A 26936-nucleotide genomic window follows, 5' to 3' on the forward strand; every position below is an offset into this window, starting at 1 on the left:
AATATTCAACTCATATCAATATCTGCCTAACACTTGCAATCCCTTATCACTAGCATTATTGCAATTACTATCATGATTCCTTGTTTATCTCCTTAAAATCATATATACCACATGCCTGCAGAAGGAGCTTTCTTGAAAGCTCCTTGAAAGCTCTTGAAAGAAAAAGCTTTCTTATTTTGGGGAGAGGAGAGAGAGGGGAGTGAAGGGTGGGCTTATCACTTTTAAGAACAAGAACACTGGGGATTAGACTCAGCAGGGGTGGTAAACCTGCAGCCCCTAGGCCACATGCATCAGAGTCTTAGCTCAGACACTTCTGGAGCAAGTCATTATAATGCCCTGAAGCTTCATTCTCACTCTGTATTGATGGTGTATATATTTGTGTGTTCATCCTTCGTTGCTGAAGAAGACCATGACATCAGAAAAATGATGACATGACTTGCACTTGACTTCATTTTGAGTGAGAGAAGGCTGGGCAGGTCACCAGCCTCACTTCTCCAGAGCTATCTGAATCCAGTGACCAGATATTCATCAGGATGAGTGGAGACGGCCCAGGATGAGGCAATTGGGGTTAAGTGACTTGCCCAAGGTCACACAGCTAGTGAGTGTCAAATGCCTGAGGTGAGATTTGAATTCAGGTCCTCCTGACACCTGCACTGGTGCTCTATCCACTGCACCACCTAGCTGCCCCAGGGTATATGTTTCCACATGTGCTTGTTATCTCCCCTCTTAGAACATTAACTTTTCATGAATAGGGACTGCTTCATTCCTTGGACTTGAATTCCCGGAACCTTATACATTTCCTGGCATATCGCAGATGTTTAACAAATACTTGCCAATGGATTTATCTGTAAAATGGGTATTAATATGCTTGTATTACCTACTTCACAGGGCAATGCTCTGTCAACGTTAAAGTGCCAGGTAAATGTGAAATATTGAAATTAATATTATCTCAATAATTACATTTATCTTTCTCCAAAATTAGGCAGAAGTATATAATTAACAGGGGCAACTGTTAATGAGACAACACTGTTCCAGGTTAACAGTAATAATGATAAGCTTGTACACATTGCAGTGGCATTTTATGACTTTGATCAACTTTCTTTGCAATGCAGAGAGTAGATAAAAAAAATTCTCTCTTGTCCATAGTTTCCTTATGTTCTAAAAGAGATTTTTAGATAAGTCTTCTGACCCAGAAGTAAACAAACAAATCACTCTTAGACACGTATTCTGAGAAGTCTGATCAACAACTTCCTCATTTAATGTAATCATCACCAGGCTTATTGAGATAAGCTAATTAAATTAATTTTTGAGAGAAAAATTTAGACTAAAAGCACTGAATAAGGAAGTAAAGAGAGGAATCTAAGTGTTGTATTCAGAGGAAACTTTTTCTTTCTGATTTGATGCACACAAACTTTAATGACGGCAATAAGAACATCCTTTTTACCTGGCTGCAATCAGGTCCAAGAGATGTTGCCACCTGTCATTGACCTTCCCCAGTTTGTACTCTATCTCGGATGCTTTGCTTTCATGGCTCGCTTTTGCAAGTCGTTCTCCCATTTGCTGTAGTTGGATTTTGTTCTCCTCAGCAACTGCAATTTCCTCCTGATAATCCTGAGTAAAAAATAACAGTCATGAAGGTCAGGAGGCTTATTTTTAATGCATTCCCCTATGCACTACTAGAAAAAAATGAGTTTTATAATGTTTACTTGGGAATAATTTTATTTACCAGTACTTCCACATGAATATCAATTAAAAAGTTCCTTTATTTATAAATACAATTATATACCTCTATGGGGCAGGGGGTTATAAAATGTTTAAAAAGCTGTTTTGTGTTGTGTTTTTATTCATTTGAATATGTTTAATATGTCATTTAATATAATGAACTAATTTGTGATAATTACTATAAAAAGATTCCCAATATAGGATAGAAAACACAAAGTCCTATTGTGCTTTATGACACTAGACACTGGTCCACTGCTGTACATTAGGGGAATCATTGTGCAAAAGTTTAAATGATGGTTATAACAGGCATTTGCCAAGTGTTTCATCCTTTGTTTCATTTACTACATAACTATTTATTAAATGGAAATGAGGGATAACACATGGACAGCCCATGTGTTTGCACTGGTATCCTAAAATAGAGGAAAGTTTCCAGTGTATTCAATAAAGACTCCATGGAAGATATGTAGAAATAAATGGGCAATAATCAAACAAGGTGAGGGGGGTATTTGGATGGCAATCTCTGTATAGTTGTTGGGGAAGTGCAAACAACATGGCTATAATGGGAAATTGAACCCTGGGGAAAAGAAATCCCAACAAGGATGTAGAATGACTCTAATATTTGAGAACCAACCTTCATGTTAGACAGTTCTTTTGCTAGAAAATTGTATGTAGATTAAGAATCCATGTAATTCCTTAGAAAGATATGTATAAATAAAATGAAACCTTAAAATGTCAAAAGCTAAAAACTCCATACCTTCTTAAGCTTCTCTATCATTTCTTCAATGAGGATATCTCCATTTTGAGAAACTTTGCTCTCCATTTGAGTTAACCATTCACAAAGCTCTTTGTTCTTCTCACTGAAGATAGCCCATTCATTCAATCTCTCATTTACCTGTTGCTGACGTAAAGATACCTGCCAGTGTTGGAGCAGGGAGAACAATGAAGAGGAAAATGAAGGGGGGAGAGACAGGGAACGAGAGAGGAGAGGAGACGGGAAGAGAGTAAGAGAGGGAGAAGAAAGTGGGAAGAGAGAAAAAGGAGAAAAGAGACAGAGAATTGTTTAGTAAAAATTGAAATTATGATAGATTCATAGCATACAGAATCTACTTGTGGTTTTGAACATGGGATAAAGTATGCTGTAAGGACTTTGAAGGAGTTCTATACTGAATTAAGGTCTAGGTTCTAGTATTGGCCAGAGCAACTAGGTGGTGCAGTGGATAGGGTACTGGGTCTGGAGTCAAATCTGGCCTCAAATACTTACTAGCTGTATAACCCTAGCCAAGTCACTTAAACTTGTTTGCCTAAGTTTTATCATCTGTAAAATGATCTGAAGAAGGAAATAGCAAAACATTGTAGTATTTCTGCCAAGAAAATCCCAAATTGGGTTGCAAAGAGTTAGACATGACTAAAAAAACCCCCAAACCAAAACAATCTGGTATTGGCTGCACCACCAACATCTTGCGTAATCTTGGTCAAATCATTTTACCTTTCTAGGTTTCAGTTTTCTCAACAATAAAATGAGGGGACAGGATTAGATGATCTTTAAGGTTTTTTCCAACTCAAAAAGTCAGGGACTATATGGTCCCCTTCTTTCCACAATACCAGTACAATAAATTTAAAGTTGTAATGGTTCTTAGAGGTTGACTAATATAGTCCCCTTATTTTAAATATGAGGTTAAGGAAGTTGCTCAAGATGACACAGAGGGGAAAGGAATGGTCTGAAATTTGAACCAAAATTTTCTGATTCCAAATACTGTTTTTCCATTTTTATCATGAGTGTCCTAAGGATATCAAAGGATAAGAATATCCAAGAGGCTCCAGTTAGGAGAAGGAAACAGGTACTGTACTTTGTTATGCAAAACTTGCTTAAATGAAGGCATGAGTAGAACAGATGGTTTCCTTCATGGCAATTTAAATGTTCACTAGATGACCCTGATTAAAAAATAAAAATTTCCTGACTTTTTCTGAGCCAATGACATAATTTCCACTTTTAAGACTCCGATACTTCTCCTATAGATTATTCTAATAATTTCTTAACTGGTGCTCTTGCTTTTAGACTATTAATGTTCCATTCATCCTTTATTTCACTGTCATTTTCTCAATGCACCACAATGACCAAGTCATTGTTCTACTAAAAAAATCTTTAGTGTTTCCCTGTTGTTAAGCTAATAAAGTTAAATACCTGATCCTGACAGACAAGGTCCCCCAAAACCTATTTCCAATATACCTTTGCAACCTTATCTCCTACTCATGTACTCTCTGTTCATGCCAAACTCTATTAGGCAACTAAGTGGTACAGTAGTAGATAGAGCACTATATATGTAATCAGGAAAACAGTTCAAATTCAGATTAAGACACTAACTTCTTGTGTGATCCTGGGCAAATTCACTTAACTTTCTGTTTGCCTCAGTTTCCACATCTGTAAAATAGGGATAATAATGGCAACTAATGATTGTTACCATTATGGTTGTTATGAGGATCAAATGAGATATTTGGAAGGGACTTTGTAAGCCTTAAAACACTGCATAAATTCTAGATATTATTATTACTACTTGCTGTCATTCTCACTCTTACTAGTCTCTTTCTATTCTCTCCTCTATGATTGTGCTCATTCCATCTTCTGAATATACTTCAAATATACTGTTTTCCCACACCCCTGATATTCCCCTAGTTTCTTCAAGAAACTACACTATGAAGTCTTTTCATCTTCATGCATATTCTCTCTTTCCACTCAAAGGCAAACATGATTTTTTCAGTACTCAATTCACTCATAACACATGACAACATTTTCTCCTTTTTACTTATCTCATGTTTCCTTCTATCATAGCTATATATGCCTTTCTGTTTCTCTCTTCCCATTCTCTAAGAATACAGTAAATTCCTTAAGAGCAAGATCTTTTGCTCTATATATCCTTTTAAATCCACCCCATAGCATATTCCTCAAATATAAACTTTCATTTATATATTCCTTTGTATTAAAAACTTCTCTTTTTCAAAGTCCTCTTTTAAAATGTAAATACTCTTCAAAGACATAAAAGATTAAGTCATTAATAGTGGATATATTATATCAGATGTCCATCATAAAGTATACAAAGAAGAGATCCTTGGGTGGTAAAATGACATAAAGTGGAGGTGGGAACAGTAAGACAAACTTTATTTACATTGAGACTTTACCTAGGAAAATTTCCATTGAAACCCAGAGCTGTTTGATGTTACCAGGGATGTAGAACCTCAATATTACAAATATTTCGAATATTCCATGATATGTTTACTTAGAAACAGAAAATATGGCTTCCTATTTAGCTGGGAAGGTCCTCTAGGTCAAGATATCTCCACTATCACTTGTCAGTGGTGCCAGAAATTCCCTCATCAAAGATTTATTCTCTTGGCTTAAGGGTGCTCTCTTCTTTTAGTGTCCTTTTAAAATGTAAATGCTTCTGGGAAGGGTGGATCATCGTCACTACTTAAGTGTGAATTATGTTTCTTAAATTTGTTTCATCTATGAAAGGGTAAAGCACAGGGAGGCATGAAAGAACTTGGTATCATGGTCAAAAGAGCACTAAAAAAAGGCAAAGGCACAGAAAAGGGACATAGAAGGGTGCTGAAGATGAACTCTGCCTATTTCATACTTTTCTCCCAGCCTATTTCATTAATAGCATTTCATTTCTTCCCAATTACATGTCAAGATAATTTTTAGCACTCATTTTTACAAGATTCTGAGCTCCAAATTATTCTCTCTCCTTCCCTCCCCTCCCTTCTTCCTAAAATCATCAGCTATTTAACATAGGTTATACGTATGTAGGCTATTTAACATAGGTTATAATGTGCTATCATGTAAAACATATTTCCATATTAGCCACAGCTGTCAAGAAAAAAACAGATCAAAAGAAAAAAATATGAAAAAGAATAAAATAAGTGAAAAAAGCCTGCTTTGATCTGCATTTAGTTTATCAATTCTTTATCTGAATTTGGATAGCATTTTCCTTTGAGTCCTTTATACTTGTCTTGGATCATTGTGCTGCTAAGAGGAGCAGAGTCATTCATAGATGATCATCACACAATGTTACTGATACTATGTACAATGTTTTCCTGGTTCTGCTCATTTCACTTTGTATAAGTTCATACAAGTTTTTCCAGGTTTTTCTGAAATATCTGTTCATCATTTCTTATTGCACAATAGTATTCCTTACATTCATATGCCACAGCTTGTTCAGTCATTCCCCAATTGATGGGCATTCCTTCAGTTTCCACTATTTTGCCACCACATAAAGGGCTGCTATAAATACTTTTGCATATGTAGGTCCATTTCCATTTTATGATCTCTTTGGGACACAGACCTAGTTGGGGTATGGCTAATATTCTTATAGATTAGACTTAGTTCTCTCTATATTTGAGAAATGAGGCTCTTATCATGGACATTTGTTGTAAAGATTGTTTTCCATCTGTCTGCTTTCATTCTAATCTTGGTTGCATTGGTTTTGTTCGTGCAAAAGCCTTTTAATTTGATAAAATCAAAATGATCTATTTTAAATTTTGTAATACTCTCTTTTGGTGACTCACTTACTGCTCCTTAAAGAATCTGGATGCTACACCAGTTAGTGAACATATGCTTAGTATTGATATTACTTCATTGTCTATGGTACCTTTTAGCAATGTGTAGTTTCCTTCCTTATCTCTTTTACTTAGGTCTGTTTTTGCTTTTGCTTTGAGATCAGAATATTGGCCCCTGCTTTTTTTTTTTAATTTAACTTCAGCTGAAGTTTCTAGATTCTGCTCCATCCCCTTATCTTTACTCTATGTGTGTCTCTCTGCTTCAAGTATGTTTCTTGTAAACCACACATGATAGGTTTCTGGTTTTTGATCCACTCTGCTATCTATTTCCATTTTATGGGAGAATTTATCTCGGTCACATTCCCAATTAAGATTAACTGTATTTCCCTCCATCCTATTATTCCTCCTATTTGTCCTCTTCTCCTTTCACCCTTTCCTTCTGTCAGTGTTTTGCTTCTGTCAACAGCTTCCCCTGGTCTGCCATCTCTTCTGCTAACTCCTCCCCTCCTTACTTAATCTCCTTTCCTTTTACTTTCCAGGCATGTAAGATAGATTTCTATATTCAACTGATTGTTTATATTATTCCCTTTTTAGCCAGTACTGATGTAAGGTTGAAGCAATGCCCATCTCTCACCCTGCCATTTTTCTCATCACTGTAATAGATTTTTCATGCCTCTTCATGTGAAATAATTTACCCCATCCTATCTCTCCCTTCCTTCTGCACCCAGTGTACATCTCCTTTTCATCCCTTAATTACTTATGTCATTCTCTCAAATTCAGCTTGTACTTGTGCATCCTATTCATGTATATGCCTCCTAGTTATGCTATTAGTGTTACAATTTTCAAGAATTACAAGTGTCATCCTCCGATATAGGAATGTGAACAGTTCAACTCCATTGAATTCCTTATGTTTTCTTTTCCCTTTTTATCTTTTTAAGCTTCTCTTCAGTCTTAATATTGCAGATCAATTTTTTTTTGTTCAATTCTAGTCTTCTTATGAAAGCTTGAACTCCTTCTATTTCATTGAATGACCATTTTTTCCCTTGAAACACCATGCTTAATTTCACCAGGTAGTTGATTCTTCGTTGTAGTTCTAGCTCCTTTGTCTTCCAGAATATCATGTTCCATGACGTCTAATCCTTTAATATTGCAACTGCTAAATCCTATGTAATCCTGATAGGGGCTCCTCAATATTTGAATTGTTTCTTTCTGGCCTCTTGAAATATTTTTGCCTTGACCTGACAGTTCTGTAATTTGGCTATAATGTTCCTTGGAGTTTTTATTTTGAGATCTCTTTCCTGAGGTGATTGGTGGATTCTTTCAATGCTCATTTTGTCCTCTGGATCCAGGATATCAGGGTAGTTTTCCTTGATAATTTCTTGAAAGATACTTTATAGGTCCTCCTTTTGATTATGGCTTTCAGATAGTCCAGTAATTCTGAGATTGTTTCTCCTAGATCTATTTTCCAAGTCAGATGTTTTTCCCATGAGGTATTTTACATTTTCTTCTGTTTTTTCATTCTTTTGAATTTGATGTACTCTTGATGTGTCATAGAGTCATTAGCTTCCACTTGCCCAATTCTAACTTTTATGGAGTTATTTTCTTCAGTTAGCTTCTGTACTTCCTTTTCCATTTAGACAATTGTTCTTTTTAAGGTGTTGTTTTCTTCAGTGGATTTTTGTATCTCCTTTGTCCATTTGGCCAGTTCTACTTGTTAGGCAGTTGTTTTCTTTTCCAAAGCTGTGGATGCTTTTTTCATAATTCTCACACATCACTCATTTCTTTCCCCAATTTTTCTTTCTATCTCTCTTCTATGATTTTTAAGCTTTTTTTTTTTTTTTTTTTTTAGCTCTTCCATGAGTTCATTCTGGGTCTGAGAACACTCTCTATTTTACTTTGGGATTTTGCTCCTGGGGGTTTTGACACCATCGTCCTCTTCTGAGTTTGTGTCTTGATCTTCCCTGTCAACAAACTTTCTATGGCCAGATTCTTTTTTTGTTCTTTTTCATTCTTTTTTTTTTTTTTTTTTTGCTTCTGCTCTGGGGTGGAAGGGACACTGTCTCCATCTCCTTTAGCCAAGGGCTACAGGCTTAGCTGTTGACCTGGTCCTGCACTGATGTTACCCTGATGCCCACAGGGGATCCTCGTGTCTGGTCCTGTCCTGAAGGGTTGGGGGTGGAGGGGTGGCTGGTACTTTTGGAGGCTGAAGGGGTTTCCCAGGTTACCTGGCCAAGTCATAGTCTTAGTGCTCGTGTCTGATGTATGCTGAGGTCAATGAGGTATTTATGTATTTACCTAGGGCTACACTGAAGCATGTGGTGGTCTGGCCTCTGGTGGCTGCCTCTTTCTACAGGGCTATGCTGAAGCTTCTGGAGGGACCCTGGAGCTGGCAGCTGCTTGTTAGCTTAGACTCTGGAGCTATGCTGAAGCACATGGCTCTTGGAGCTGGAGTCTGCCCATTCACTTGGCTATGCTGAGGCCCATGGGCTTATCCTGGCATTGGCCTTTGCCTGTTATACTGCACTGGGACTCAGAAGCTCCTGCTGATTTGTTGAGGTGGAACTTGCTTCTGGCTTGCTGAGATATCCTAGACTGTGTTCCCCCTTTACTTGAGTGTGACAGACCTTTCTTGCCAATCTTCCAAGTTTCCTGTGCTCAAAGATTGTTTCACTCTGTCTTTTTGCTGGTTCCACTCTTCCAGATTTTGATGCTATTTTATCATTGTTTGGAGGTGAATATGGAAGAGTTATTGCAAGTCACTGCTTACTCTGCCATCTTCCTATTTCACACTTTTGCTTGGAGTTATGCCAACTGGCTCTACAGCAGAGATTTTTAACCCTTTTGTGTGCCATGGACCCATTTGGCAGTCTGACGAATCCTATGGACTCCTCAGATACAGTTTTAAATGCTTAAAATAAAATACATAGTCACAAAAGAAACAAATTTATTTGGAAATACAGTCATCAAAAATATATATATATATACACACATATATATGTATATGTAACGTTATTGTTGTGTTCGTCCGTCGCTGCTGAAGAAGACCACGCCATTAGAGAAATGATGACATGACTTGCACTTGACTTTGTTTTGAGTGAGGGAGGGCTGTGCAGGTCATTAGCCTCACTTCTCCTCAAGAGCCATCTGAATCCAGAGACCTGATATTCCTCAGGATGACTTGAGATGACTGAGGATGCACTGAAAGACCTTGGCCCCTTTAGGCCAAGGTTTATGCAGGTACTCAAATACATGTGTGTATATATATGTGTGTGTGTGTGTGTGTGTGTGTGTGTGTGTGTGTGTGTGTGTGTGTGTGTGTGTGTGTATGAAAATGTTCACAGACCCCAGGTTAAAAACTCATCTCCTAACTTAACTCAGACATTTGACCATTAACAAGAGTATAGAGAAGGTTTTAGGGAACTCCAGCCTACTTCCACAGGATTGATAGCCTCATTCACTCATTCACTTTACAGTCTTTATTGTTCAAAGGCCACAACAGACAATTCAAAAGAAAAAAAAGAAACAATTCACATTACCTAAATTTCCTAAAAGATTGACTGTATAATTTTTCTTCTTAGTCCTGTTTGCAAGATTATTACATATTTTCCGCTGTTTCTCAAGGTTCTGTCCTGGGCCTATTATTCAGTGATCTCTGTCTCCATTTGTCATCTTATCACTTCTCATGTGTTCATTTATCAACCTTATGCTAATGACTGCCAAATCTTCTCTTGAGTTCTGGTCCCCGGTTACCAATTGCCCTGCTAGACAGCTTCTACAAGACATTCTACAGACATCTTAAACTTAACAAGTCCAAAAGAAAGTACATCTCCTTTCAAAGCCACTTGTCCTATCATCCCTATTTCTGCCAAGAACATTACCATCCCTCTAGTCATTTAGGATGGTAACTTCAAGGTTGTCCATAACTCTTTCCTCTATTTTCACACCCACAGCCAATCCTTTTCTGACTTGTCCATTTTTTTCCTTATGTAGTCTTGTGCATCTCTCTTTTCTCCACTTATACAGCTTTGATTTTATTCATATGTTTTTCACTTCTCACTCTGACTTTTGCCAAAAGTTCCTAATTAGTTTCCCTGGTTCCAGTCTCTATTTCTCATCTATTCTCTACACAATTATTAAATTATGGAAGACACAATTCTGACCATATCACACCCTCTACTCTAAAAATTTCAGCCACTCTCTTACCTTTTGGATAAAATAGTTCTCAACTGGTACTTAAAATTCTCTGATTTGGTTCTCATTTTCAAGATTTATTTCAAATTGTTATTATTCATATTATCAATTTTCCAGCCACACTGGATGAATAAATGTTCTCTAAAGTAGGCATTTGATTGATTGCTTCTGTCTTCACTTAGCCAGGGGCAGGGAACCTGCAGCCTCAAGACCACATGTGGCCCTCAAGGTACTTAAGTGTGGCCTTTTGATTAAATCCTAACTTCACAGAACAAATCCCCTCAGTAAAATCATTTGTTCTGTACATACAGACTCTTTTAATATCCATTACTTAGAATCTGCTTTTTAGGTTCAGCTCAAGTAGCACCTTCTTTGTAAAGTCTTTTCCAATCTTTTCAATTTTAGTGTGATTTCCTCCTTAAATTATCTTTACCTTTTCTTATCTGCAGGTTACATTCCCTAGAATGGATCCATACTGGATTATTTTTGTCTTGGCAGTTCCAATGCCTACTAATTATTGATTTAGAGCTTGAAGGGACTGTAGAGGTCATTTATTACAATAGCTTCATTTTACACAGGAAGAAAATGAAGGATAGACAAGTTAAAAGTCTTGTCCAAATTTCCAGAGATAGGAATTGGCAGACCTACTTTTTGAACCCAGGTCATTCCACTCAAAATTAAATAAGCTCTTAACAAATGCTCATTCAATTTGAATTGAATTCAACAACTTGAATGCCCAAAGAATACACAGAACTGTTTTTGTGGAAAACATGGAGAGATATGGGCTAGATAGTAATCTAATTATACAGATTCAACAGACTATCAAAAGATAGTCATTTATGATTCAAGGCCAACTTGACAAAAAATCTTCTGCAGAGTACTCCAAGGTTCTGGGCTTGGCCCAGTGCTGCTTAACATTTTTATCAATGACTTTATCAGTAAAGGCACAATTGACATGCTCATCAAATTTGCAAATGACATAAATCTAGGAGGGACAGATAGAATCAGGATACAAAAAAGACTGTGACCAGGTCAGGACTTTAGGCTGACTCAGAGAAGATCAAGTATAGAGTGAGAGCTGGTAGGGACCACAGAGGTCATCTAGTCCAATTGCCTTTTTACAGATGAGGTCACTGAGACCTAGAGTGGTGAAATGGCTTGTTCAAGATCATATAGCTAGCAAGTGTCAGAGCTGGCACTTGAACCCAGTTTCCCTGACTCTAGTGCCACTGACCTTCCCACTGTTTCATAAAGCTTCTAAGGCAGGGGATTTTTAACCTGGAGTCAATGAACTTGGTTTAAGTTTTTCTTTATGACTAATGTGGAGTATAATAGGTTTCATTCAAATATATTAAATTGATAAGCTTCACCAGACTGAAAAAGAGATCCAGAATACAAAAAAGAGATTCAGAACCACTGCTCTACATGCTGCAAGACTCATGCGGGGAGAGAGCAATCACACTGATGAAATTGTAGGTGCTTTAAACTAATGTCAGTGATATACTCTTTGTCAATTCATAGTCTATTTAAAGAAGTGCAACAATTGAACATCATTATATCATTCTTTGGAGGACACCTAGAGTTCAAAAGAATTGCATTTCAGTTGAATGCATGAGGACTTTGACACTTGCCTTTACATTTAATTTAGGATTTAAAAAGGCTATAGTACCAATACTTGATAAGAATAAGTTGCAGCCTACTGTTTGAACAGCACTGACACAGGAAACATCTCTTCCTCTGTTTAAAATATGAGTTATATAACAAACATTTCAGAAAAAAAATTCTCAAGCCAATACCGTAATGATCCTTCCATTCTTCCCTGTGACCTGCACAAAAAAACCTTCAAACTATATAAATGAATACAAAATAACAAGTCACAGGTGTATACAGCATGGACAAACTGCTTTTTCAGACTAAAAATAGATAACCTTATACATTTACATGGGAACAATATCTACTTACAGCAGCTTACTTCCTCATTATCATCTGTGGTTCCAATTACTTCTGAATTTCCATCAATAAGTTAGGTGGGCTATAAAAACGGCAACTGTTTTTGAACAGAGGTGTAATGCCATTTTCTAACTGTTTACATTTGATTTTTAAAGTGAAACACAGATACGAGCTCATTTCCTTTTGTGGTTTTAAACTTGATGGTTGTTCACCGGAAATGTCTAACTCAAGAACTTGTTAGAAAAACACTCTTGCTCAGTTAAAAGTTCAAAAAGTAGTTATGAAAAGAACTATATAAAAGAACCATTTTGTCTACCTTAGAGCTGGTGAAAAGATAAGAAGACAAAGGTTGATTTTTCATTTTACTCCATGGTTTGTAAAGATTTTATATATTTATACACGGTGAAAAATAAAATCATTTCTTGCCTAATAAATCCTAGTTTGTTCCCAGCAGGCAATAATGCTAGTAGGTAATTGACCAGATTCTTTTCTAGGGCATATCATGTGGTCACCCATCCCAACTCTAGAATTCTAAATCTGTTTCCATACAGATTGGTGTCTAGGTATCTATGTATGAAAAGTAGCTTTAACATATACTCTCTGTCTTATCTAATAATTAACAGTAACACTCCTACATCTATTTTACATAACTCCTTTTTAGGAGATATATTTATAAGAATGGCTCTATTAACCCTAGAATTGATCAGTAATATTGTGCTTTTTCAGAAGGAAGGATCAGAAGTATACAGAAGTTTAATAATTGCCTTTAGGTCAGAGTTTCTTATCATTAACATCATCATCATCATCAAGAACTACAACAATAGCAAACATTTGCTAAGCATTTGTTGAGTGACAATAACATTTGGGGTTATTTCACTAGACTCTAAAGAAATAAAGTGGAAAAAGAAGATTGTGACATTGTGGGGATCAAATGGGATAAACTCTGCAAACTTTAAGTACCATAAATAAACATTAATATTATGTTACTAGGTAGTAAGAAATGATGAAACTGAGGAATTAATAGAAACATGGGAAAAATTTTCATCAACTAATGTAGAGTAAAATAAGTAGAACCAAGATAACTATCCTCAAATTGACTAAAGCTAAGCAAGCCAAGTAAATAATCGCTAAAATGAAGTTGAACTCTGTTATTACTGAAAAGCCAATGGAAGTTCTATAGACTAAATACTGAAACATACACTTTCCCTCAAGGAAAAGAGGTGAGGAACAAGTAGGTGTGTACTAGAGTAGTAATCACTACATTGGATACAAACAAGGTAATCAATGGTTTAGCTTAACTGCTTTTCTTTTTTACAAAGGTTCAACCTGGCCAGGGGTGGGAAATGGAAGGAGAGATAAATAACTAGCATGTAAAAAGAGAAGACTTCAATAAAAAAATGTGCCTTACCTGGTGACAGAGTTCTTCCCACTGCCTTTGTAACAACTCTATGCGTTCATTGAGGATTGAGATGTCATCAGCATTGATGTATGCTGAGAGAGTATCCTTCAGGAGTGCCAGGTGTGCCAAGTCATCTGTCCAGCCTCCAACAGCATTTTCTAACTCCTGCATGAAAAGAAATCAGTTTGAATGTTTATGTTTTCCCATCAACATGAAAGTTTTCATAAAACTCTGAGTCACATAAATGGTCTTTTAACTTTGATCAAATTATTATATTTCCATGTAGTGAGAGTATATTTTTGATATATAGCTATTTAAACATGGGTTTCATTCCTCTATGTTGGGTACCTCACTACTCAAACTTGCTCTATTTCCACAATATTTTAAACCACAACACCTAAATTTTTGTCAACCTCATTATTAAACCTGGTTATCTGGGAGGTCAACAAATTCTACTGGGAAAATCCAAAGTTTCTACTTTGAATTCTTGTGATGACAACTCCTTCCATGTATCCCTCTTCTCTGTGTGATCTCATTTACTTCTAGCCTTTCTTTTCTACTTTGGAATAATCCTGATGCCTTTAAAAAGACCAACTCCTAGCTTCATCTTTCTATTTTTAATCTCTTTCATTTGAAATATTTATCTTATGAAACAGTCTCTTTTTTGTACTATGAAGATATAAAACATATACTTATAGGCATCTATAAGATGTAATGAATAGGCTTGGGATCAGGAAGTCATGAGTTAAATTCTGCCTCAGCCACTTACTGTGTTTCCCTGAGCAAGTCACTTAATCTCTGTCTGCCTCAACTTCCTCATCTGTAAAATGGTGTAATAAGAGCACTTGCCTTATTGGGTTACTGTGAAGATCAAATAAGATAATGTAAGCAAAGTACTTCACAAACCTTAAAATGCTCTATTAGTGCTAGTGGTTATTGTTATTATATGTGTAAATATACAAATAATTATATTTTGCAATTAAATTATATTCATGATTGATAACCTAATATTGTTGCATATCTATTTAAGTTACTGACAAAACTAATGTCATCGGTATTCTAAAGTAGATATTGACACTGTCCCAATAATGATGTTCCATTGCTCCATTTAAGGTTAATGATGGGTGAAGAGTTAAGATCTTCCCCACCCATTAATAAGTTTTTTGTTAATTTCTAATGAGGCACTGGGTCTAATATCTAGACTCCAAGGTGAAGTTTTGCTGGGCTTTTCTCTTGGAAGAAGGTTCCTGTACCAGATGAGACTTTGGGTAGTTGCTAAGGAGCCCTCTTGGCTTTGAAAACCTAGATGTTGGTGCTTCTCTCTCTAGCAATGATGTATGTATTGTCTATGGTCAGACAGTTGGAAGCCCTGTCTGTTGGTCTTTCTATTTGTAATTTCCTCTGAAGTTCAGGGTGCTGACTTTTTCTCCTGAACTAAGTGAATGATATACATGCTTGATTAAAGTGATTGTAACCCCTCAAAAGTTGCTTTCCTTTTAGAAAAGCAGATCTAAGAACCTGTACAGCAGGACCTCCTGTGTATGCCTGGATCTTGCTGTTACAATGCTTTGACAGGTTATCCCTTTTGCAGTTCACATAGTGTTTGCTCTCCAACAGTCTTCTGATGTTAGGATTCTAATTAATTGATCACATAAGCAATGTATTTTATATAGGTTTTTACATAGCTTTTTGGCTCTTTACAAAGAGGCCAGTACACTTAACAGAAAGCATAAAATCCAGGCAATGACATATTGGGCTAAAATTATAGATAATGTGGATATATTATATTATAACCAATATCAGTCCCTCACTTTGTTGTTAAGGCAGAGTATTGGAGGCGGCTGCCAAAGGAAGACAAGAGAAACAAGGACAGGAAAAAAGTTTCTTTCAACTGGATCTAAATAAGAAGATTATTATTTTTGTTTCTAAACTGTCATTAGTTCTCTGATGGAGAATCATGTTCCAGGGCAACAATAGGTGGATGAGGCACCAAATCCTCTAAGTTACCATATTACCATTAATAACTTTAGAGAGAACTAATTACGTTTTGAAAATGGAACTATTAAAAGACACCTCTCCTTTCTCTGTACTTCAAAGCCTAGAGACTTATAGAATCACCAAAGTGAAATATATTACATTATCTTGATTTTTTTCCCCCATCACTCTTGAGGAATTTCTTTTTTTTTAAATCAGCAGAATTCCATAGATGGTTATTGGTTATGCATTTAAATGAAATTATATAACTTCTTTAAGTAGCCTTGAACTGTCTTATACTAAGGATTAATATCTAATATGAAAAGGTTTTCAATTTTTTAAATGGTAAAGATGAACTTTATACTTTCTGAAGGAAGCAAAGGACTAGATTTTAGGTATATCAACTTGGCAGAAAGTTAGTTAAGATGATAAAGTATATTAACCATTATCTCTTTTGATATTGCTAAGAAATATTTTTGTCACCTCTGGAGCATTACTTTCATATCCAAAGCAACATCACAGATTGAATGTGAATTCTTCCTAGATAGAATAGTTTTATTGATTTTTCTAAATAATCAATGGGAGGAACTCAGGATAAATATATAGCCTACAGATTATCATGAACTTCAGTTTTCCTAAAAAGTTTACAAAAGTTTATTGTTCCATACTGTAGAAGTATGTTTGAATTCCAATTCCCTCTTCATATTTTTAATTATAATATCTTATCAGTATTTATATAAGATCTTAGAAATGTTTCTATATGTATTAAGAGAATAAATTTATATTTATGAAACAGTTTACATCATATGTTTTCATTAAAATATTTAAGTTCAAATATATGTGTGTGTGTGTGTGTGTGCGTGTGCATGTGTGTGTGTGTATTTCTTGAAAACCAGATATCTGTCCAAACTACTAGGTATCTTATACTTCAAATTTCAGTCTCTGCCCTGGAACAACAATGATATTTATAAAGATATTTAAGGTTTGCAATTATCTTTATAGGTTATCTCATTTGATCCTTAAAACATCTCAAGGGATAGGTGCCATTATTATCTCTATTTTGAAGATGAACAAACTGAAGATAAGAGGTTAGTGAACTGCCCGGAGTCACACAGCTGGGAAGCATCTGAAGCTACATTTGAACTTGAGTCTTCCTGATGACAGGGCCAATACTCTTTTTGCTGGGCCACCTGATTACCTGAATAATAATGACTGCAACTTTAAAAGACTATGGAACCCATTCATGTATATCTTGTGTCTATCTCTTGCTGTCTGGAACTAAGAAGTATGAGGCTGGGAAACTGGATTCCATTTGATTTCACAAAATTTACTGAACACCTGCTATATACAAGGCAGTAGGTTAGGGCTTGTTAGAACTGATTCATATAAACAACTTTCATAATCATAGCATTTTTTCCTAAAAAAAGTTTTCAAATTCTGTAGTTGTGTGACTTCCCTGCCTTGGTTGTCAGTTTACTCAACTGCCAAATAATAGAGTTAGATTAGGAGGTACTCCTGCATATACAATACGCAATACTCTGCATAGAGGCTAGCCATCTAACATCTGTATGCCTCAGTTTCCTCAACTATGAGATCAGGATAATAATAGGACCTACCTCACAGGATTGCTTTAAGGCTCAAGTGAGATGATACATGCAAAGCTCCTGGAACACAGTAGGCACTTAATAAATGAGTGTTTTCTTCCTTCCTACTAAAATGTATATCTGTTAATATAGTAATGGCTTCTTAATGATGTTAATTTCAGGAGCACTTTATTTAGGGAGTAGTCTGTATTAGTTTCTGATTTGTTTCCAAATACAATTTAAAGTGCTGATTCTAATCTGTTAATGGTTTTAGCCTTAGGAACTTAAAAATGCAATCTCCCTTCAAAAGCTCTTAATATATGTAATATACATGAGATCATCTATTAAGTTTCCACAAGTCAGCAAATAGGAATTAGGAGACAGGGTGTTTCTCAGACAGCAACTGTCTGCAGAATTTCTTAGTTTGGCAATCCCCTCATGTGTTAATGATTAAGCAGACTAGTAGATACATTTATGCTCATGTGCTAAGTTTAAGTTTACACCTGTATGAATGTTTAATATTTATTTTTTGTATTCTACAAGTGCAGGAGGGGCATAGTTTCATTAATAGTTATAAATCAGATACATATGATTCTCCCTAAAATAATCTACCTTTATGTAATGTAACTGTAACTTGTTTATGCCTGCAAATAGATGTAGGGATTTATTTTTATTATTAGAAGCAAGGTGCTCACTTTGACAACACCAATATTACCACTGGAATGATGTAAGAAAATTAGGAAGGCCTCTATGTAAGACTGATAGGCAATTTTGAGAAGAGTTCTGTATTTTTTCTCAATGTGGGGCAAAAGAGGGGGGTGTGTGGCAGAGAAGGCACAACTTTGGAAAAAATTACAAAGAAGAAGACAGTAATGAAAAGAACCCTTGAATGGGAATCAAGAAAAGTGGGCTGGAATTCAGGCTCTGGTACTTACTAGTTGTGGGACCCTAGGTAAGTTATTTAACTTCTCTGGGTCTCAGTTTTCTTATCTGTAAATAAACAAAGTAATGCTTGTACCACCTATCTTATGGTCTTGGGAAGGAAACACTTTATAAACTCTAAAGTAATCCATAAATATGAGATATTGATTATGCTTTTAATTTTATTATTACACTAGAGGTGGAAGTTCAAAAGGGTACCTTGCAACGCATTTGCTCAGCATGCAGCTCATCATGGTGATCTGGCAATGGCTGGGCAAGCTTCTTTTTGAAGGCTCTCAGTTTCTCCAGGGAATCAGCTATTCCTTTTTCACATTTTTCCCAATCCTAAACAGAAGGAAGAAGAAACTGCATGAGTCTTCCAGAGGGAACTTGGAGTTAAGAAGAATTAAAACAAAATTATCTAATAAATCTTTCAAACATTGGTTTGGAAAAAGTTTCTCTCTAAAGTTTGCCCTATATCTTAAAATGCAATATTAAGACTGCAAACAAGAGCACCGTGAAAGATATCTGTCAGCAGAACACAGGTGCAGTGGAGAACAGACACAGTTCTGTTCAGTTATCAGCTGAACCTGATAACACCATTTTCTTTACCAGTAGCATTGTCCACTTCCCATGTATGGGCTCTCTGGGGGCCTTCTTAAGAACTCTGCACTACATCTGAAATTTTCTTTCACTACTTCAAAATCCTGTACTTACCTCCCACACTCAATACATACTTGTTTCTTCCTACATTACAGAAAATCCCTCTTGTCTAAGTATCTTGAAGCCTGATTCCAAGTAATAAATGATAAATCAATGTAACATGCTCAGAGTTGGTAGGAAATGATAAGAATAATAATCCCTTTTCTGATAATGAATTCAGATGTATATATATATATATATATATATATATATATATATATATATATATACACACATATATGTTACATATTTTTTACAGAATTCTCAAATAAATTAACCTACTTTATGTAAGCTCAAATCTGCAAACAGTAAATAAGTTTTGCCTAGTATTAAAGCAGCGTATTAGCTTCTTATTCCAGTTAATCAGAACAGAGATTTAGAAAGGTGAACAAGTGGTTCAGTTTTTAAATCTACAGTGAACTGAATTATAATGAGTCCATTTTATGCACTGCGTATTCCCTGCACTAATTTTATTCACATTTACTTGGAGACAGTAACAATCAACAAGCTAAAAATGTTAGGTTTTTTTTTTTTACATCTGTGGTATAGAAGACAAAATTAAAATCTGGCTTCACAAATATCATCTTAGCCTAATAATAATAACAATAATCATAAATATAGACTGATACAAAATCAAATACATTATCAGAAGAGTTGAATAGGGATTCCATTTTCCAAAGATCCCTTATAGTATGAATTTGCAACCAAAATCTTTCCACCATACAATTCATAAATACATTCTTGCCATGGGCTGAAATCCTCCAGCTAATTGGATATGTCATATAAATCAACTAATGGTGGAGTGGTACAAAGAGAACAACTGGGATGAGTCCTGTCATCAAAATATTTAGGCTTGTTAATACCTCTTTGTAACCATCTGACCACAAACTAACTAGTATACCAAAGTAAAAACTGCTCTAGAAATTTCATAATAATGAAAGAAATGTGTGAAAGAAGAAAAATCCCATTTAAACACTGGATAATTAAGAACTATAACATATATAAGCACATGTATATGTATGTCTTACATATACAGATATTGACATACAGACACTCAACATTTTTCCTGATCTAAAATTGTATTTTTCTAAATATTAATAGAATAAATACATCCACATAATTTTAATTAAAATAATGTAAAATATCATCAAATAATGTAACTATATAAAGTATCCTATAAAATCAAGTAAAATATAAAATTGGAGTGCCCTCTTTCCAGTTTCTATCTGATTTATTCCAGAAGCACAAGATGCAATAAAATAAAATCATATTGATAAGCTGATGAGAATTTGAATGATGATAAATTCATGTCATTTTCATCTACAACTTTCTTTCTTTATTGCTGTATTCTAGGAAAGTAGATTTCACTAATGCATAATGTAGGTGATCTGTTAGCCAGTCAACAAATATTTATTAAACACTTCCTATGTACCAGGCACTGTGCTCAATGCTTGAGATTACAAAGGAAGGTAAAAACAATTACCTTCATGAAATCTGTACTTAATGTCCCATTCTTTCCTCTGCCCCTGCTACCACCCCTGTGTAGGTCTCATCACTCAAGTGGGCTGGTTAATCTCTTTGCCTTAAATCTCTCCTTACTTCAGTCCATCCTCCACTCATATGTCAAACTGATCTTCTGAAAGCACAAGCCTGACCATGTCACCCCACCATCCGATGAACTCCCTATTAATTATAGGATTAAATATAAATTCTTCTATGTGGCTTTCCAAACCCTACATAACCTGACTCATGTATGTTTTTCAGTTTTTTTATACCTTACTTCTGCCCATTTAACACTGGCCTCCTTGCTGTTTCTTGCCAGAGACCCTCCATTGGCCAAAGTCAGGAATTTCTTACCGGCTAGTCTTCCTGCCTAGAATGCCCTCACTCCTAACACCTCCTGACTTCCCTCATTTTCTTCAAATCTCACATAAAATTCTACTTCCTCTGGGAAACCTTTCCCAATCCTTTTTAACTCTAGGGCCTTCCACTGGAGATTACATCAAACTTATCATATGTGTGTATATGTGTATATATATATATTATATATTTGTGTTTATGTATTTACATATTAGATATATATGTATATCTTGTTTGCATATAGTTAATTTTCATGTTGTCTTCTCTATTATGAAGAAAGTTTCTCTTCTTTCAAGAAGAAACTTTTTTTTTTTTTGGTCTTCTTTTGTACTCCCAGTACTTAGCACAGTGCGTACCACAGAATTAGTGCTTAATAAATGTCTGCTGCCTTGACTTCACACTCACCTGGTCTTCAGTAAGCTCACATTCTAAAGAAGAGATAATATGCAAATACTTTATCTATCTATCTATCTATGTATCTATCTATCTATCTATGTATCGATCTATCTATGTATTGATCTATCTATCTATCTATCTACATATAAGATACACACACACACACACACACACACACACACACATATACAAACACACACAATAAGTGGAAGGTGATCTCAAAGGAGACTGAAACAAGGAGTCAATCTGGGAAGCCCTGCTACAGAAGGTAGAATTTGAGCAGAGCTCTAGAGAAAGCCAGGGAAGACAGTAGGTAGAGGTAAAGAAGGAGAGTATTTCAGATATGGGGAGTAAACAGTGTCAAAGACCTAAATCAATCTGTCAACAAGCATTCATTAAGTGTTTACCATGTGCTAAATAAGGTTACACAAAAAAGGGCAAAAATAATGCCTGCCTTCAAAGAGTGTACGTTCTACTGGGGAAGACAATATCTGTTTGTAATCTGTAACTATATGCATATGAATTAATCTGTAAACATTCACTAAGGGCCTACTATGTGCCAGGCACTGTGCTATGTGCATATAACATACCTACAGAGTAGATGGGAACTAGATGCTAGAAATACTATGTAATTGGCTTCAGATTTTTTTCCAAAGATTACTCATTTGACTCGTGACTTTATCAGCAAAGAGAATTCCCAGTGAGGAAACTCCTTCTATTGTTCATCAGTACCTCTAAAATGAATCTTAGAGAGCTGCCTGAGCTCAGAATATAAATGGCTTGCCCAGGGTCTCACACAGCCAGTATGGGCAGAGGCAAAATTTGAAACCTGTTCTTCATGTTTCCAAGACAAGGTCTCTGTCCACTAACACTATGCTTCTTTTCCAGTTGTCTTATTCAGATAGTAATGGGGAAAATGACACATTTACAAAGGCTCTCTAAAAATGAAGAGGTCAAGCTCTTTCCTCTTCTCTAGATGAGCAACTCAACTTACTTTCAAGAGGAAGCCAAGTTTTTTCTTCTGTTCTTCAAGAGAGATGCTGGCCGATTTCCATCTCTCCTGGATTTCCATGAGTTCAGCCTGTAGGGCTGCCTCGGCTCCACTGTCAGCAGAGAGCAACAACTGCTTCCCAGCCTCCACAGTCAGAATGTAACTCCCTTGCTGCCTAAGGAGAACTTTTTCTTTGACCTGAAAAGAAAAGACTTTCAATGTCTCACTTTTTTTCTTCTTTAAAGGGGCTCTAAATTCACAATAAGAAAGAAGATTCTTATTTCTTGTGTGTAGGACTTTGGATTTTAGTGGAATGGAAATCTGACCAACATGTATAAAATTACTTATATAAGATCCTTGAGGATAGGTACCATACCATACTTATCTTTCACAGGATCTTGTATAGGACATTGTGTGTAACAGGTATTCAATATATTTTTGTTGTTAATGGTAAATGGAAATGCCTTCCTAGTCATGTGAAAGCAAGAGAGTCAGTTTAGGAAGAAAGGAGAGATATGAAAAGCTATGACCACTTTTACCTCTTCTGTAATATTTAAATGAAAAATTTCATCTTTAAATGGAAAAAGTAGTCACCATGAGTTTTCCTGGTGATGTCATTCTGAATTGAGCAGAATCCTTTGGCACAAGAAAGTAGTCTATGAGAAAGGCTGCTATCTTATCTGATCATTATCATTGTTAGTCTAAGTTCTGTACAATCAAGGGACGATTTCAATTCAATTCAGTCATTATTTGGAAAGCAGATAATTTTCCTCACCCAAGTTTCATGCTTTGAGGACACATTAGACATATGCAAATGATGATACTGTGGAGGGAATAAGGGGACGCCTAAAGAATTGGACAACTTGAGTACTTGCAGAAATTTAAGAAATGTTCTATATTCTCATTACAAATATTGGACCATGAAGAACTAAAACTTTCCTATTTCCAAAGCAACTCTAGAATAAAAATTGGAAAAGTAAGGTGAAGGGAGAGGGAGAATAAGGAGAGTAAAAGAGGAAAAAACATTTTGTAATTACCTGTACTTCATCAAATAGTGTCCTAGCTTGCTGTAATGACATAGGGACACTTCCCAATCCACTCACTGGCTGATAGGACACTTCGACCAACCATTTACGAAGCTTCTCTGCCATCTCCCGGTAGCGTTGCCACTGTCGAATCTGACTATCAATGATCCCTCTTCTCTGCTGAGCTCTGCGAATGACTCCCTGCCATTGGTTACTAAGCAGTGTTAGCTTCAGGTTGAATTCATCCCTGTTGATAGAATAACCACACTGAAAAACCATGGCAAATACATATGTACATCTCTTGATCTCAGGCAGGTTAATTCTTAAGCCATTTCAAATGAATGAAATTATTATTTAAAAAAGCAGAGAATGGTACTCTGTAATATTATTTAATCATCTGTCTCAACACATCACAACTCAAATTCTCAGCCAACCCTACTATACCTAACTGAAATCTTCAGATCCATTTCATATTATCTCAGTGAAAATGAAAAAAAAAATCTTTGCATAAGAACCCCTAGTACTCTCAAAGACACTGTGGTTTTCCTTCAGTTTTCTCTTCTTTGGAGAGTAGAACCTTAATTCTTACGACCTTTCCTGACATGAATCACCCCATGACACTAAGTTTTCTAGAACACTCAATTTGTGGGGCCACGGTCTTACATTATAGTGAGTAAAAACAGTTTCTTTAAATGTCTAACTCTAATTATATACCCATACTTTTATTTCCTTCTGCTCCGATGTTGTTTTTTTTAAACTTTGCTGTGGCATTACTGTTATCTACCTTGAATATTTGGACATTGTTATTTTATAATTATATAAATTTAAATTGTATGTCATTTTGGAATTATTTTATAATTATCTTTTCCAAAAAACTATCCTGAAATTTCTGTCAGTGACCTTGATTTCTTTTGGATTCAGGGTATTTTCCCCATTTACCAAATTCTTTCTGATTTCTTCTTCTAAAGAAAGTATTTTCACAACCAGTTAGATTAATAAGACAACTTGAACAAGTGTGCTTTATTCTATGGTAGTAAGTTCTTGATAATAGTGTCTTTGGGGAGGGAGAGAAAGAAGTGAGAGGGAGAGAAAAAGAAGAGAGACACACACACATACTGACACATGGAGAGACATAGAGAGAGTGCACAAAATGCTAGATATAGAATGAAGTCAAGGAAAATAACCTTCTTATGTCCTCTTTTATTGACAATGATCAGCTGATCATTGTGAAAGGCATTTATACTTGATAACCTCTGGTGTATTTCCTAAATTAATATTTAATAATAATTATTCAATTAGCTAGGGACATTTTTTAAAGAAATGGAATAATACTGCCTATATACCAAATATGTGATGAAAAAAACTGCAGAATAACTTTCTCAAGTTAGGATTTTCTTGTAAGGCTTGAAGCAACAGTCAGATACTACTTCTTCTTAGATGTGTGACCTTGGGTAAGTCACTTAATGTCTCAGATTCAGTTGCCTCATTTGTAAAATGAGGACAATAATAAATGACATCTACTTCACAGGTATATTGTGAAGATCAAATGAAATAATATATTTAAGATCTTTGCAAGTTTTAACTATATAAATGTCCTAACTTCAATCAGGAGTAGCATTAATATGTGTCAAGGTCTTCAATTTTCCTCTTTATTCTAAAGTTCATAATCAGCTAATTACATTTCTATCAATTTTTTTATATCTGAACACATATTTTATGAACTTAATTTCCTTCCTATTTCTCCTCCAAAGTTTGTCCAAAATTACCCTCCATTTTTCTCTCTCCTTTTCATTTTAATTTTAAACATTAAAATGGCTTAATCACAACTAGTTAATGTGCAAGTAGACCTGGTAACATAACCTTACCAAAACTCATTTTCAGAATCTTCAAAAAAAAAAAAAATCCATCTAACTTCCCATTCTTCTTTACTTAAACCTAATTACTCCCTCAGGGAAGTTAGATGGCATAATTGATAGACTGGACCTGGAGTAAGGAAGACCTGAATTCAAATCTGTTCTCTGACACTACCCATGTGACCCTGGCAAAATCATTTAATCCTGTTTGCCCCAGTTTTCTCAGCTGTAAAAAATGAGCTAGAGAAAGAAATGGCAAACCACTCTAGTATCTTTGCCAAGAAAATAAATGAACAATAACAAATTTCTTCCTCAACTAACAACTTTCAAGATATCTTTAAAAAAACTCATTAAATGTTCTGTTTTGGTTAATTACTATTATCTCAACTCTGTTGTGTTAAATTGCTTTCCCCAAATATGAAAACACTGCATGAAAACTTGTGATTTTTTTGGCAAAATATTTCATTTAAAATGTTTAGTTATTTTCTACAGTTATACTAATTCCCACAATAGGAAATTATACATATGTATGTAAAAAACATCCATACATCTATACCACAACAGAAAGCAACTAACTATTGTCTCTAAAGTCCCTAAGGTGAATTTCATCTCTGTTTCATGATCTTATAAACTTATGTGTAATTATAATGACATTATAATAAATAATACTATTTGAAAAATAGAAGCAAGATTAAAACTGGACCAATTCATCTTTTTTTTATTTGGACAGATACAAGTTTACCTTTATGTTTTCTATTGAGAAATATAAATATAAACTTATTTATATTTGTAAATTTATAAATAAATAAATATAAACAAATTTACATAAATCAATAAAACAAGCATGATTTCAGGTCAATGTTCATACTAAGCAGAATAAAGTAAAGTATTTCAGAAACATCCTTTAAATAACATTGATAATGCCATTCACAAATCATTCTATCTGTTCATTAAATAAAGTTGCTTAATGATCAGTAATAATTTGCTAACCTACTTTTAAATGCGCAGCTAGGTAGTATAATGGATCGCATGCCAGTCCTGGAGTCAGGAAGACCTGAATTCAAATCCAGCCTCAGATATAGACATTATTCTTCTAAAAAGTATGAACGTTAACCTCTGAAATCACATTTGCTTTACTCATTTGTGTAATGTCTTCTTTGTTGCTGTGGACCCTTGGGCAAGTCACTTAAACCTGTTTGCTTCAGTTCCCTCATCTATAAAATGAGCTAGAGAAGGAAACAGCAAACTACTCCAGTATCTTTGCCAAGAAAACCTCAAATAGAGTCACAAAGTATTGGACAAAACTGAAAACGACTAAACAACAACAATAACAAATTTTTAAACATTCTGTACACATGACATAACAAAATTCCTTGTTTTATAATTTGGGCATTTCAATATTAATAAATGCCTTCCAAGTAGTTTGAATAAATAAGGCTTTACTGCAGTTTAATCCATTATTCAGCTTGTTAATTTGTTGTTGAATTGTTTTTCTAGTTGTATCTGACTCTTTGTGACCCCAATTGAGGTTTTTTTGGCAAAGGTACTGGAATGGCTTAACATTTCCTTCTCCAGCTCATCTGACAGATGAGAAAATTGAGGCAAGCAGAGTTAAGTGACTTACCTAGAGTCACACAGTTAGTAAGTGTCTGAGGTCAGATTTGAACTCAGGAAGATGAATCTTCCTGACTTCAGGTCCAATACCCTATCTATGCACCACTAGCTGTTCATAATTTATTAATTTCATATCCATTTACTAAATACCTATTACATTCAATGGATTGTATTAGTTGTTAGGAAGATGCCAAATTTAACCAA

At 35.2% G+C, this 26936-nt stretch overlaps 1 protein-coding gene across 7 annotated transcripts in view; it reads right to left on the reverse strand.

Moving 5' to 3' along the window:
• SYNE1 (spectrin repeat containing nuclear envelope protein 1) overlaps nucleotides 1-26936 on the reverse strand; it is a 537113-nt gene that overhangs the window by 59028 nt on the left and 451149 nt on the right. For 6 of the 7 annotated variants that reach the window (XM_072643728.1, XM_072643724.1, XM_072643725.1 and 3 more), the window contains 6 exons: nucleotides 23278-23512; nucleotides 22244-22438; nucleotides 18511-18636; nucleotides 13823-13978; nucleotides 2477-2635; nucleotides 1445-1611 (listed from right to left, as the gene is read on the reverse strand). In XM_072643728.1, coding sequence (XP_072499829.1) covers nucleotides 1445-1611; nucleotides 2477-2635; nucleotides 13823-13978; nucleotides 18511-18636; nucleotides 22244-22438; nucleotides 23278-23512 — 1038 coding nt within the window. Of the gene's footprint in view, nucleotides 1-1444; nucleotides 1612-2476; nucleotides 2636-12426; nucleotides 12614-13822; nucleotides 13979-18510; nucleotides 18637-22243; nucleotides 22439-23277; nucleotides 23513-26936 lie in introns of those variants that run through there. The other variant, XM_072643727.1, reaches the window with a different exon arrangement.

This window comes from Notamacropus eugenii, chromosome 2 (genome assembly GCF_028372415.1).
Source record: "Notamacropus eugenii isolate mMacEug1 chromosome 2, mMacEug1.pri_v2, whole genome shotgun sequence".
Lineage (NCBI taxonomy): Eukaryota > Metazoa > Chordata > Mammalia > Diprotodontia > Macropodidae > Notamacropus > Notamacropus eugenii.